General features: G+C 39.6%; 1 protein-coding gene across 2 annotated transcripts in view; it reads left to right on the top strand.

The window, feature by feature from the left end:
- Nucleotides 1-639: 639 nt before the first annotated feature.
- LOC101703754 (protocadherin alpha-C2) overlaps nt 640-15447 on the top strand; it is a 209736-nt gene continuing 194928 nt past the window's right edge. Inside the window, exons 1-2 of one of the 2 annotated variants that reach the window (XM_087180647.1) lie at nt 640-3178; nt 6986-7036. In XM_087180647.1, coding sequence (XP_087036773.1) covers nt 797-3178; nt 6986-7036 — 2433 coding nt within the window. In that variant the 5' untranslated portion in view covers nt 640-796. Of the gene's footprint in view, nt 3179-6985; nt 7037-7228; nt 10474-15447 lie in introns of those variants that run through there. The other variant, XM_087180650.1, reaches the window with a different exon arrangement.

The following is a 15447-nucleotide window of genomic DNA, read 5'->3' as shown; positions in this document are numbered from 1 at the left end:
ACATGAATTCAGTTTGGAATAACGACTTTTGGAAGTCAAACTTATAAGGTTCAAAACTTAGGTTATTTATGTGAAAGAAATCCTCAAATATCTTCGTTCCAACATTTAATGTATCAAAAAATGATATAATTCTTCTAACATTCAAGAACCTTTAAGTGTATTCACAAAAATTTTCTTAAAAAGTCATAAATACTTAATAACTATTTATAAATGTACATATACTTATATAATTTAAAATGAATATCCAAACTATCTTAGAATAAGGTGAATTTTAATGGTCAAAGTGCATTATCTTAAAATTTTAGCATGCAGTTACAAATATTTAATAATAAAAATATGTGAGCTGATAAATCATTTTAATTATAAGGATACAATGAGAAGCTATTTAAGCATACCTCTAATTTTCTCAAATCCAATGGTAATACCCTTGTGATCATAGCTAAAGGAAAATATTGAATGACATAGTCTAAAACAAAATTTGAAATGTTCTGGCATTTAAATGACATAAACAGAAAATCCTGGCATTGAGTAAATTCCAAATGAAGACATAAACTACGATTTTGAATGCTCAGTGAAGGGGGTCTAAAATTCACATTAGCCACATGAGGTCGCTGTATACCACAAAAATCTTAAGGAAATGATGTTCCGGTCACTAAAAAGTAAAAGAAGAAGCTCCATTTTGTCACAACCGAAGAGAAGACAAAAATGGTAAGGAGACAAATGTTTGAAAATATGAAGTAAATAAGTATGATTTTGAAGTAAAGCGAGAGCGGTAGAAAGGTGTGGTGTCTTTGCGATGCTGTTTGCCAGGAAAGGAGGCCTGACAGCTTGGCGTTTGCTGCTCTCCCTTCTCCTCGGAGCCTGGGAGGCCGGGAGCGGCCAGCTCCACTACTCAGTCCCCGAGGAGGCCAAACACGGCACCTTCGTGGGCCGCATCGCGCAGGACCTGGGGCTGGAGCTGGCGGAGCTGGTGCCGCGCCTGTTCCGGGTGGCGTCCAAGGAGCGCGGAGACCTTCTGGGGGTAAATCTGCAGAATGGCATTTTGTTTGTGAATTCTCGGATCGACCGGGAGGAGCTGTGCGGGCGGAGCGCGGAGTGCAGCATCCACCTGGAGGTGATCGTGGACAGACCGCTTCAGATTTTCCACGTGGAGGTGAAAGTAGAAGATATTAACGATAATCCCCCCGTTTTCAGAGGCAGACAACAACGAATATTTATTCCTGAAAATAGGCAGCTGGATTCACGTTTTCCGATAGAGGGCGCTGTTGACGCAGACACTGGTGCCAATGCTCTTCTAACTTACACCCTCAGCCCCAGTGATTACTTCTCTTTGGACGTACAGGCAAGTGATGAACTGAGTAAATCGCTTTCGCTTGAACTGAGGAAATCTTTGGATAGAGAAGTAACACCAGAACTTCATTTATTATTGACAGCCACAGACGGGGGCAAACCAGAGCTTGAAGATACAGTTCAGCTGCTGATCTCAGTGCTTGACGTTAATGATAATGCCCCAGTGTTTTCCCAGGCACTGTACAGAGTACACTTATTGGAGACTACGGCAAATGGAACATTAGTGATCCGGTTAAATGCCTCGGATGGAGATAGAGGTGTAAATGGTGAAGTTGTCTTTTCCTTTGGCAATGATGTTTCTCCCAAAATTCAAGAAAAATTCAAAATTGATCTCAGCTCAGGAGAAATTAGACTAATTGGTACTTTGGATTATGAAGAAACAAAATCCTATGAAATTCAGATAAAGGCAGTTGATAAAGGAAGTCCTCCGATGTCCAATCACTGCAAAGTTTTGGTGAAAGTGCTGGATGTCAATGACAACGCCCCTGAAGTAGTGATCACTTCTCTGTCTTTGCCCATCAGAGAGGACGCTCCCTTTAGCACTGTCATTGGCCTCTTTGTGGTGTCCGACCTCGACTCGGGTGTTAACGGGGAGGTGACCTGCACCTTGACGCCCCACACCCCATTCAAGCTGGTGTCTTCCTTCAAGAATTACTATTCACTGGTGCTGGACAGCGCCCTGGATCGCGAGAGCACTTCTGACTATGAGGTGGTGGTGACAGCCAGGGATAGGGGTTCGCCCTCGCTGTGGGCCACGGCCACCGTGTCCGTGGAGGTGGCCGACGTGAACGACAACGCGCCCGTGTTCGCGCAGCCCGAGTACACCGTGTTCGTGAAGGAGAACAACCCGCCGGGCTCCCACATCTTCACGGTGTGCGCGCGCGACGCGGACGCGCAGGAGAACGCGCTGGTGTCCTACTCGCTGGTGGAGCGGCGGGTGGGCGAGCGCGCGCTGTCGAGCTACGTGTCAGTGCACGCGGAGAGCGGCAAGGTGTTCGCGCTGCAACCGCTGGACCGCGAGGAGCTGGAGCTGCTGCAGTTCCAGGTGAGCGCGCGGGACTCTGGTGTGCCTGCCCTGGGCAGCAACGTGACTCTGCAGGTGTTCGTGCTGGATGAGAATGACAACGCGCCCTTGCTGCTCGGGCTTCCCACAGGAGGGATTGTGAGCGAGCTGCTGTCGCGTTCAGTGGGTGCTGGCCACGTGGTGGCGAAGGTGCGTGCAGTGGACGCGGACTCTGGTTACAACGCGTGGCTGTCGTATGAGTTGCAGCCAGCTGCGGGTAGTGCTCGCAGCCCGTTCCGCGTGGGGCTGTACACGGGCGAGATCAGCACGACGCGCGCCCTGGATGAGGCAGATGCGCCGCGCCATCGCCTGTTGATACTGGTGAAGGACCATGGGGAGCCTGCACTGACGGCCACCGCCACTGTGCTAGTGTCACTGGTGGAGAGCGGGCAGGCGCCAAAGGCTTCTTCGCGGGCACTGGTGGGAGACTCAGGTCCGGAAGTGACGCTAGTGGACGTCAATGTGTACCTGATCATCGCCATCTGCGCGGTGTCCAGCCTGTTGGTGCTCACGCTGCTGCTGTACACGGCGCTGCGCTGCTCGGCGGTGGCCACGGAGGGCGCGTGCGGGCCTGGGAAGCCCGCGCTGGTGTGCTCGAGCGCTGTGGGGAGCTGGTCCTACTCTCAGGAGAGGGGGCAGAGGGTGTGCTCCGGGGAGGGCCCGCTCAAGACGGACCTCATGGCCTTCAGCCCGGGCCTTTCTCCATGTTTGAGCACATCAGAAAGAAATGAACATACTGAAGCAAATTCGAATCTCTCTGCTAATGTAAGTCTAAATTTGAGCTTTAGCTTTAAATTTCCATCTTAGATTTAACTTATCTAACCATCTTTTCAAATGTTACTTAACAATAAATTTAAGGTATTCACAAACATGGAAACAAATCTTACCATTTAGTATAGATATTCTTTTTTCTTCCTTCTTTTTCCTTCCTTCATCTGTCTCCCCTCCTTCCCTCCCTTCCTCTCTCCCTTTTCCCCCTTCCCCTCCTCCTCCTCCTCCTCCTTCTCTCTCTCTCTCTCTCTCTCTCTCTCTCTCTCTCTCTCTCTCTCTCTCTCTCTCTCTCTCTCTCTTTTTCCTGGACCCAGGGGGTTCATCCTCAGACAGGGTCTTGCTAAGTTGATAGGCTGGCCAGGTTGTGCTAGAACTTTTAATCCTCTTGCCCCAACGTCCCTCTACCTAAAACCAAATCAAACCATAACGTCCCAGAGTGCAGGCATTACAGATGTGTGCCACCACATCCAGCGCTAATGTAAACATTTTATTAATTGCAGCTGTATCTTGAATGGAACTAGGAAACAAAAATACAGGGCAAAGAATTATATTCCTTGATTTACATGGTTGGTTTAAAAATACTCCAATTTTAGTGTTGATTTTGGGGAGGGCTGTTCTGGGGATCAACCTAGGGCTTTGCACATGCTAAATAAGCTGCAATGTTGATCATGTTTAATACACAGGTCAAATACACTGACATTTTTAGGTTTACTTATTACTTATATCCCCTAGTGAAATGTCAAGTCCAGCTCAAATAACTGTGGGAAAATTTACAGAAATCATCAGCCTTCCCTTTATTTTGCTAAATTTCCAAGAGAGCAATAAACAGAATACTTTTAAGCACACGTAATTTAAAATGTATTTGTTGAGTTATAATTTCCATATATATATATCAATGTAAATATCATATTAAATACTATTAAAGCAGAAACATGGTTTAGAATTACAAAGCTTAAAAAGTGATATTTGTTCATGAAAAGTTATTCTCAAATGAAGGAAAAGATGAATGTGGAGTGGTATTGTTAACAACTGTTTATTTAACATAAATATGAGTAGATTTTCAAATTGGTAACTAATGTTTCTGCTTCATTCAGAATCTTCATATATTGTAGTTAATACAACTTTCAATGGTTTTGCCTTTCTTCACAAGAGTTATTCCATGAAATGTATTACTTCATCTTTTATTCTTTATATTATTTGCCAGATACTTTATTTTTCTAGTATCCCACATGTTTTCCCTATGATCTACTTTTTATTCATTACTATTTTAGTATTTATATAAAAGCATAGAATAATATAGATTTATGGTAAATTAGTTCTTTAGTGCCTGTTGCACCATATATTTAAACTTTAAATTAGATACTCACTTAGGAAATGTATTGATTTAAAAGTAACATCATTTAAAAGGCAATGTTATAAAGTGTGAGATCTTACTACCAGATTATCTCCATTATTGCACAATCAGACTAATTTTGATTAATCTTAATTTTTATTAAAGTTATCAGCTTGTCTACCTAAAAAATAGGGAAACTGTGCTGCATATATTAAGAATAACAGTGTTATGTTCATATTTTTATGTTCCAATTATCAAATGCCCTAACGAAAGCAAATCTATCATTAAATATAGTAAAGTATTGATAAAACATAAATTAATTTGGGTTATTAAACTTCAGTGATTAGTTTTGGTTTCATGACCTTGTTTTCAAAAATTGTAATTTTATTTTCAAGTTACCTTAGTGTGAAAGGAAAATGATCTGAAATTTAAAATTTCATAGGTACTCATATTTTTCTTGCTTAGCATCTATTTCTCCTACTTGTCTTTTTCTTTAGGGTCTTTGCACTAGAGTTGTGGAAGACTGGGCTGAAGATTTTCCAAGAAGGAGTGCTTGGATTTTTTCTGTTGTTATTTTTGAGACAGGATTGCTATGTAGTCCAGGCTGGCCTGGAACTCACTATGTAGTCCAGGCTGCCCTCAAATTTGCAGTGATCCTGCTATCTCTACATCCCGAGTGCTGGGATTACAGGTGTCAGGATTACAGGCATTCACCACCATGCCTAGCTGAATGCTTGGACTTGTAAGCATTATAGAACTTAGTTGTCCATTGGTAAATGCAAATGGTCCAATTATAGAAGTGGATACTGTTTAGTTTCCTTGGGCTGTTGTATCAAATTACAACAAACATGGTGCCTAGAAACAAGAATTTATTCTTTCACAGTTCTACAGGCCATCGGTCCAAAATAAAGATATCAGCTTGGCCACATTCCCTCTAAAGACCCAAGGGGTTGCCTCTTCCTTCTTTCTTCCAGTTTCCGCTAGTTCTTGGCATTTTTTTTGACTTGTGACAGCATAAATCAAATCTCTGTCTTTTTATTCACATCTTTTTATGTCACCATGTGTCTTTTTTTTGTCTCTTGCAAGAGAACAATTGTCATTGGTTTATGACCAACCCTAATCTAGGATGATCTCATATTAATATCTTTGTCTTAGTTATATGTGCAAAGGCCTTTATTACAAACAAGTTTCCATCCTGAGTTTCTGAGTATAGATACATGTTGGGGTACTATTCAACCCACTACAAATATCAAGAGGTGTAAATGAGGGTGAGGCTGAGGGTCAGGAAAATGTTATGTGCTGAGCATAGCTTTTCACTCTTCTTTCTCCATTGGTGAAAATGTGCTTTCATGTCTGGGGATGGTACTCTAGCTGTATAGGGGAGGGAAAGAGGTATTCTGAGTCATCACAATCCCCAAATAATTGCTCAAAATGCCCATTATACCCCTACAACTGTCATTCTAAAATTCCAGCATAATTGTTTTATATAATTGTAAAAATTGCCTCAAGCAAGCAATGTTTCTTGGCCCTAACATTTGTATCTTATGTATAATTCCTTAATTTGTCAACAATGGTCAATATGTTGGTCACTGGTAATATAAAACTGTTGGGAATCACACACATGGAATTGCATTACAACTATGTAATTCTCTGATGGTAAGTCTTAAATTGTCTTCAATGGTTTTAAGCTCCAGAAGAATTTGGGCACATCCCATTGCCTCCAGAAGAACCAACCCCCAATTTAGTCTACATAATTTAAGTGGGGATAATTTCATCTCCTGGCTTCAGGAATGAAAAAATGACTCATGTCTGGCCAATGGGAGATCCATCAGAATTATTGTCTAAAGGAAAGATAACATCATTTAAACTGGTCCATAGAAAATGATGTGTAGAATTTTTGTAGAACTATTAAGAAAGGGATACTTTATGCTGAGAGTCATAAAACTGGTGATATGTAGACTAAAAGCTACTTTGGCAATTTTCCCATACATGGGAAAACTCTACCTGAGGAGGTCAACAAAGGAAAACAATTAGAAATGTCCAGATATTTCCTTTGTGACATTATTGGGTTGTGGTAGCTCAAGTTCTATGTGAAACCAGTAAATAATTACTTATTTCCAAGTGTAAGCCAATAAATGATGCTCTGCTTTTTTTTTTTTTGCTCTGCTTTTTTTAAAAGTTAGTTTACCTGGGATTCATTGGTAAACTATTGTTAATATGGAGTACACATCCACAGAATGTGTGAATAAGTATCTTAAAATTTTGGACTCTAGATAAAAGTTATCATTGAGTTCTGGCATCAGGAAAGGTTACTTTTTATTTCACAAGTTTTATTTTTCTTTTTTATGGACAGTGTAAGTTTTACAGTTAATTTTTTTTCCTCTCGTTGTAAGATGATTAAAAACAAAATTTGAGATATTCTTAAGATAACTGAAAATGACCCTTATGCTTTTTTTTTTTGGTACCAGGAATCGAACTCGGGACCTTGCACTTGCATAGCAGGCACCAGGACCACTGAGGTAAATCCCTGGCCCCCTTTACGCTTTTTATACATTGACCTTCTTGATTCATTTTATTTCACTCTCATATTATGTTTATGCTGTTTTCATATTTTGCATGTGGAGAGGCTAATTAAGAATTAATTACAGTATAAAAATAAATGTAGTAGGAAAAGCATTCCTAGATTAATATCATTCAAATGATAAACTTAATAATTTGAAAAATTTGAAAATTCAAAAATAAAAATTAGGTTGTAAATAACAACAGTTTATACCAGTAATATATAGGTTTTCAATGAATAAAAGTACTCCTTGATTCCTATGTATTTCTTTTGAGGAAATGATAAAAAACCATGGCACTATATTCAAAAGAATTGAAACCAGAATCTACAAGAGATTATTTGCACACTTGTGTTTCGGGCAGCACTATTTACAATAGCCAAGAGGAGGAAACAATCATAATGTCCATTGGCAGCTGAATAAATACACAAAATGTAGCACAATAGTGTTGCTTAGTCTTAAAAATGAAAGGTATCCTGTCACATGCTACAATAGGGATTATACTTCAGGGGTTATGCTAAAACAAATAAACTAGTCACAAAAAACAAATATGCATGATTTCACTTATGAGATATCTAATGTAGTTAAATTTATAGAAACAGGAGTAGAATGGTGGTCACCATGGAGAGATCTCAGGAGAGGCAAATTCTAATAGATAAGAGTTTCAGTTGTACAAGATGAAAAATTCACAACAATGTAAACATACTGAACACAAGAAACTATTACACTTAAACATGGTTAAAATAACAAAGTAGAAAATATGTTTTAAGGCGGGGGATTTCTTCGATCTCCGGTACCAAAAGAAAAAAAGAAAAGAAAAATATGTTTTAGCCACATGATGTCGCTGTCTACCAAAGAATGTTCCTAGGAAGGAAACTACCCAGAGCTCCTTTGTTCCTCCAGGTAAACGGAGCAGTAGGAGAAGCAGCAGGGCTGGAGAAGAGACTAGAATATTTAAATTTTTACAAAACATGATCCTTTTAATTTGATCAACTTAGTCAGGATTAGTAATGGTGTCTTCTCTGAGAAGGGGTAGAGGGGTCAGGAAGTGTCTGCTGCTGTCGCTTCTGCTCCTCGCAGCCTGGGAGGCCGGGAGCGGCCAGCTCCACTACTCAGTCCCCGAGGAGGCCAAACACGGCACCTTCGTGGGCCGCATCGCGCAGGACCTGGGGCTGGAGCTAGCGGAACTGGTGCCGCGCCTGTTCCGGGTGGCGTCCAAGGAGCGCGGAGACCTTCTGGAGGTAAATCTGCAGAATGGCATTTTGTTTGTGAATTCTCGGATCGACCGGGAGGAGCTGTGCGGGCGGAGCGCGGAGTGCAGCATCCACCTGGAGGTGATCGTGGACAGACCGCTGCAGGTTTTCCACGTGGAGGTGGAGGTGAAGGACATTAACGACAACCCGCCGGTATTTCCAATGGCAATAAAAAATCTGTTTATTTACGAATCCCGACTGCTTGGCTCTCGGTTTTCGCTAGAGGGCGCATCAGATGCAGATATCGGAATAAATTCGTTGTTGAGTTACAGTCTTGATCCCAGTGAATATTTTACTTTGGACGTTAAAAGAAATGATGAGGAAGTTAAATCCCTAGGACTTATGTTGAAAAAACTTCTAAACCGAGAGGACAGGTCTGAACATCATTTACTAATCACAGCAGTTGATGGCGGGAAACCAGAGCTCACTGGTACTACTCAAGTGAAGATCACGGTCCTAGATGTAAACGACAACGCACCAACATTTGAGAGGACGGTCTACAAAGTTAGATTATTTGAAAATGCTCCCAATGGTACTTTAGTTGTGGTAGTTAATGCCTCTGATCTGGATGAAGGCGTAAATAAGGACATTATATATTCTTTCAATACAGACATATCAGCAGAAATTCTGTCGAAATTCTGCTTAGATCCGGTTAATGGATTCATCATTGTAAAGGGTAACATAGACTTTGAGAAAACTGAGTCATATGAAATTCAAGTAGAAGCGACAGATAAAGGAAACCCCCCAATGACAGATCACTGCACTGTTCTAGTGGAAATTTTGGACATCAATGATAATGTACCTGAGCTGGTTATCAAATCTCTATCGCTACCTGTATTAGAAAACTCTGCACTTGGCACTGTCATCGCCCTGATCAGCGTGTCCGACCGCGACTCTGGTGTCAATGGACAGGTGACCTGCTCCTTGACTCCCCACATCCCTTTCAAGCTGGTGTCCACCTATAAGAATTACTATTCCTTGGTGCTGGACAGCGCCCTGGACCGGGAAACCTTATCTGACTATGAGGTGGTGGTGACAGCCAGGGACAGGGGTTCGCCCTCGCTGTGGGCCACAGCCACCGTGTCCGTGGAGGTGGCCGACGTGAACGACAACGCGCCCGTGTTCGCGCAGCCCGAGTACACCGTGTTCGTGAAGGAGAACAACCCGCCGGGCTCCCACATCTTCACGGTGTGCGCGCGCGACGCGGACGCTCAGGAGAACGCTCTGGTGTCCTACTCGCTGGTGGAGCGGCGGGTGGGCGAGCGCGCGCTGTCGAGCTACGTGTCAGTGCACGCGGAGACCGGCAAGGTGTTCGCGTTGCAACCGCTGGACCACGAGGAGCTGGAGCTGCTGCAGTTCCAGGTGAGCGCGCGGGACTCTGGTGTGCCTGCCCTGGGTAGCAACGTGACTCTGCAGGTGTTCGTGCTGGATGAGAATGACAATGCACCCGCCCTGCTGGCAGTCGGCGCGGGCAGTGCGGGACACGCGGTGAGTGAATTGGTGTCGCGTTCAGTGGGTGCAGGTCAAGTGGTGGCGAAGGTTCGCGCGGTGGATGCGGACTCTGGCTACAACGCGTGGTTGTCCTATGAGCTGCTGCTTGGACCCAGCAGGGCGCGCAGCCCGTTCCGCGTGGGGCTGTACACGGGCGAGATCAGCACGACGCGCGCCCTGGATGAGGAGGATGCACCGCGCCAGAGCCTGCTGGTGTTGGTGAAGGACCACGGGGAGCCTGCGCTAACGGCCACTGCCACTGTGCTGGTGTCACTGGTGGAGAGCGGGCAGGCGCCAAAGGTCTCCTCGCGGACATCTGTGAGCATCTCGGGCTCTGAGAAGGCGGTAGTGGATGTGAACGTGTACTTGATCATCGCCATCTGCGCGGTGTCCAGCCTGTTGGTGCTCACGCTGCTGCTGTACACGGCGCTGCGCTGCTCGGCGGTGGCCGCGGAGGGCGCGTGCGGGCCTGGGAAGCCCGCGCTGGTGTGCTCGAGCGCTGTGGGGAGCTGGTTCTACTCTCAGGAGAGGGGGCAGAGGGTGTGCTCCGGAGAGGGCCCGCCCAAGACCGACCTCATGGCCTTCAGTCCGAGTTTATCTGATTCTAGGGATAGAGAAGACCAGTTGGAGAAGACTGGAGATTCCTTTGCAAAGGTTAGTGTATAATATCTGTTGTTCAATCTGAAGTTTCATGTTCTTTCCGCTTCACAATTTTACTTCTGAGAATCAAATTTCTCTGGTTTTTATTTACTTCTGTTCATGTGTTTATCTTCTGTAAAATGTTTTGAAGGAGGCCCTTGTGGAGCATGCTTCTAGTCCTAGGTATTCTTTAGGCAGAGGTGAAGAATTTCAGAATCATACAGCCCAGGGATTCAAGACCAAAGCTCAGCAACATAGGAAGATAGTACATCAAGACAGTGGATATTGGGTAATTTTATGTTTCATTATTCAAAACATATTCTTGTAAATTCAGTTTCCAAAATATTCTGTATTCCCTCTCTTCACCTTATTTTCTGTGATATTCTCCTTTGAAATAATCATTTTACTATAATTTATCTACAGTAATACACAAACATGGAAATGAAACATCTACATCAATTGTTAGAAAATGAAAACCCTTAATCGCCGTCCTTTAATCTTCTTACATGTACCATCCAAACCACTTGCTCTTATTTTTTCTCAAATGTAACATTTGATATTTATAACTGTAGCTAGCTGTATTATGTTCCCTGAATTTTTCTAAATGGAATTGCATAAAATGTGTTGTGTGTGCACGTGTTTCCTTTGTATTTGTCACTCATCATTGTTTCTGAAATAATCTACACTATTATGTGTAGATGTAGCTCATTGAATTCAGTTTCTATTATTTTATGAATATGCTGAATTATTTATCCTATAGTTGAAGACTTTGCATTGTCTTTATTTTGAATAATTGTGTTTATAAATATATTGCACATATCTTTGGGTGCTCTTCTATACAAATTTCCCATAAGTATTTATGTAGAAATTGGGATAATGAATCACAGGCTATGGGTTTATCTTTATGTTTAGTTGATAATGACAACCAATTTTCCAAAGTGTTTTTACTGTTTACTCTCTACCTCCCATGTATTGCAAGTTCCTTCTCTTCTACATCAAGTAGATATTGGTCAGGTTTTTTTCATGGTATTCTCTTTACTGGGTGTGTCTTGTATTTTCATTTTGAATTCATTTCGTGGTTCCTGAATTTCTTTCTTTTTCTTTTTCTTTCTTTTTTTTTTTTTTTGGTTTTTTTGAGGCAGGGTCTCCCTTTGTAATTCAGGCTGGCCCTGAACTCGTTATGTAGCCCAGGGTGGCCTCAAACTCAAAGCGATCCTCCTGCCTCAGCCTCCCAAGTGCTGGGATTATAGGAGTGTGCCACCGTGCCCGGCTGGTTCCTGAATTTCTAATGAGGCAATAATATCTATTTGATTATTGACCATTTTAATATATTTTGTTCAATAGGTTTTCAAGTCTCCTGCCTCTCTTCTGTGGTTTTTTAAAAAATGTTTTATTTTCTTCCATGGAATTTTCTTCATTATTCTGTTATTTTCTTAGATCTTTAAAAACCTCATAAATATCCTGGACATAAACTTTTTTGATTTCATACTTTCCTGCTCTGTGACTTGTTTTTTAGTTTTTAATTGTGCCTTTAGTTAAAAATAAATTCTTAATTTTTGTTGAATTCAATGTATCAGTCTTTCCTTCTTTAATCTATAGGATGAAAAAACATTTTCTGTGAAATCTTTTGTTTTAAGTGTTGAAATTACATATAAATCTATTTGGAAATTTTTTTTGTGTTTGAGATAGGGATCAAGATTTATTTCCATAAAGTTCATCTAGGACTCATAAAATGAGATTGAAAGTGTTGCTGTTACTTTATTTTGGGGGGGCAGACTTTGAGAAGGATTGGTGTTGAATCTTCCTAAAATGTGTGGTAGAATTCTCCAGTGAGTCAGCCGTGTGCGTGTGTATGTTTGATTACTTATTTGATCTTTCCAGTGGTCATTGATTTGTTTAGATTTTTTTATTTCTTCAAAATTCATAGATTGTATAATAAGGTTTATGTTTTAATAATTTGCCCATTTCTTCTTGGTTATGTGATTTGTTGACATGTATTTTTCATAATAATCTTGTATTTTTATTTTTGTGGCATCTGTCATAAAAATCTCTTCTTTGGCTTCTTTCTTTCTTTCTTTCTTTCTTTCTTTCTTTCTTTCTTTCTTTCTTTCTTTCTTTCTTTCTTCCTTTCTTTCTTTCTTTCTGTACCTGGGATCAGACTCAGGACCTTGTGCTTGTGAGTCAGGCAGCAACACCACTGAGTTAAATCCTCAGCCCTTTCTTTGATTTCTAATGCTATTTACTTGAACCACTCTTTTCTTAGTCTAGGTAAGGGATTGCCAATTCTGTTGATATTTCCTAAAAACCAACTTACAGTTTTTTGTTGTTATTTTTCTGTTTGCTTTCTATTCTGTAGTTCATTTGTTTCTGCTCTAATCCTTATTATTTCCTTTGGGCATATTTGTTCTTCTCTTGCTAGCTTCATAAATTATATACTTAAATTTTTGGTTTGAGATCTTTCTTGTTTTTATCATCATACATTTCCCTTTAGGTACAGATTTTTCTGCATCTTGTAAGTTTTGGTGTGTTTTATTTTCTTTTTAATTTTTTACCTTACCTCAGTTTTTATAGTTTCTTGTATCTGTAAAGTGATACATTTTATCAGCTTAAGACTAAATTTAGTCATCTGCTTTCAAATATTGCTTCTACTTCATATTTCCTTTCCTCCTCTTCCAGGATTCAAAGTACTTGCATGTTAAAGATTTTCATTATGTCTTTTATGTTTTTTATACTCCATTTTTTAAAAAATAACTTTTGCTTATTATCATATGGTGTGTATGTTATTCCAATCCCTCTTTTGCTTTAGTAATTTTCTTCTTTGTTCAGTCTACTATCAAAATATTCAGCTGAATTCTTAAATTCAATTATGTAACTTTCTATTTAAAATTTTAATTTTTCCTTTAAAAATAGATTAAAGGTTTTGTGAAATTCTCTATCTTCCATTTAATTCAAGACATTAATCATAGTTATTTGTGCTCTGTAAGATCATTTTAATAGCAGTGCATCTATATGTCTCTTTTCTATTGTTTGTTTTTTCCCTTATAATACTCTTTCTTGGTATGTCTGATCATTTTGAGTTCTGGATATTGTGCATAAAAATTTGTTCTAGATGATATTATCTTCTTCAGAGGAGGATAATGAACTTCAAATATTTGCTACATGTGAATTTAGAGTATGTTTAAAAAAGATGTAATTTAAATAAATACCTTATCTATTTTTTTCTTTATCTTCTACTATGTTCTCTGACAGTAAAATCTTTTGAAGATCTTATTTTTGTCTTTACCAATTATTCTCTCCATTCTATTTTTGTTGACTAACTTAAAGTAATACAAATAGTAGGGAAAGGATTTGTATCTTCTACTGATTAATAAGAACCAAGATTATTGCAATTTTCTCCTCTTTAATTACCCTACTATCTTTTCACCTGGGAAGTGAGTAATTGTATAAGATACTTTACCCCCACAAAGTTTCTACTGACTAGGATTTAAAAACTGAGTACAATCTGAGAGATCATAATTTCCTTCCATTTAATGTCAACTGTATGCCAGAAGCACAACAAAACTTTCCTGAGATCACACGTTTGAGTTTAGCTCTTTGTCTCTTTCCTCTTAGTAACTAATGAAAGCAATATAATTTAATGAATAAATAATTGTTAATTTAATTTTTCAACAGTTCACATTGGTAATTTAAGATTATCCTAGTATTTTCTACCCAAAGTGGATATGTAAATATTTCAGCACTATCATTATTATTGCTATTGTTATTGGTAGTGCTGGGATTGAGCTCAGCCCTAGCCCAGTTCTTTATATGGCAGTTATAATATCTCCTCTCAACCATTATACAAGAATGGTAAGATGTATACTATGTATACATATTTTGCTTCCATAGTAAGGTTAATTTGCACACACAATTAATTTTGGGGGTCAAGTAGAATAGTTGCATGAATTTTTATACACCTGTATACAATTGCTTCAAATTTTCCTTTTATTGTTTTACAATCTAGTGGAGCTATATGATTTTCTACAAGAAGAAGGAAAATATAGCTATTCAAAATATTTTTCTGGGTTTTGTTGAGATGAAATTATGCAAGTTAAATTTTTTCATGTTACTGAAAATTTGCTGAATTGTTTCAGTAAATACAGTGGAGATACCTTAAAACATTGTATGGTTTCCTCAATATAAAATCATTCTTGAATTGTGGGATGCAGCTAAGTGGTAGGGTGACTGTTTAACCTACTCATGCACAAAACCTTGGGTTGGATCCCCAGCACCACAAAAGAATTCATTCTTAAAGATGGAGTCCTATTTATATAGTTGTGCTTAAATATGGCTGAAATTTCTAGGTCAGTCAAGAAACTAATCTGTGATATCTAACCAAAAGAATTACTTGGAAGATTTAAAGATTTTCTCTTCCTACAGAGTCTCCCATGGATTTCAGACTTGAGAATCTAATTATTGAGAAAGTAATCTTTACACTGAGTTGATTATTTAAAGACAAATACTAGTGATAATTCAAGGAGTAAATATAATTTAACAGATCTAAAGGTAAATCAAATGTAAAGGATTATGTTTAATCCTGAAATATCTATATAATAATATGAGTTTCTTGGTGGTACTAGGGATTGAACCCAAGGCCTTCACATTGAACTACAGCCTCAGACATTTTGTATTGTTTACTTAGAAACAAGGTCTTTTTAAGTTGCTTGGGTTGGGCTCAAGCATGAGATTTTTTTCCATATTAAGAGAAGAATATGAATTTATAATATTTGTGAGATTTTCACCATTGAACATATCTACTTACTCATTATTTTCTGCAACCACTCTATAAATTAAATGCTCACATTGTTAGTTCCACACTGTCAGTTTTGCCTTTAAATACTTAATATTTCATTTTTCCCAAAAGAGATTTCACATGTTTTTTGTGGTTTTCTACCATACCCTATTTCCATAGTCTTGTTTCTCATCAATCACTGTTCTGTAGATGAAAGT

The sequence above is a fragment of the Heterocephalus glaber genome, unplaced genomic scaffold, assembly GCF_053883595.1.
Source record: "Heterocephalus glaber isolate CG9 unplaced genomic scaffold, H.glaber_assembly_v1.0 deba00001463, whole genome shotgun sequence".
Taxonomy (NCBI): Eukaryota; Metazoa; Chordata; class Mammalia; order Rodentia; family Bathyergidae; genus Heterocephalus; species Heterocephalus glaber.
This window is presented reverse-complemented; position numbering and strand designations above follow the sequence as displayed.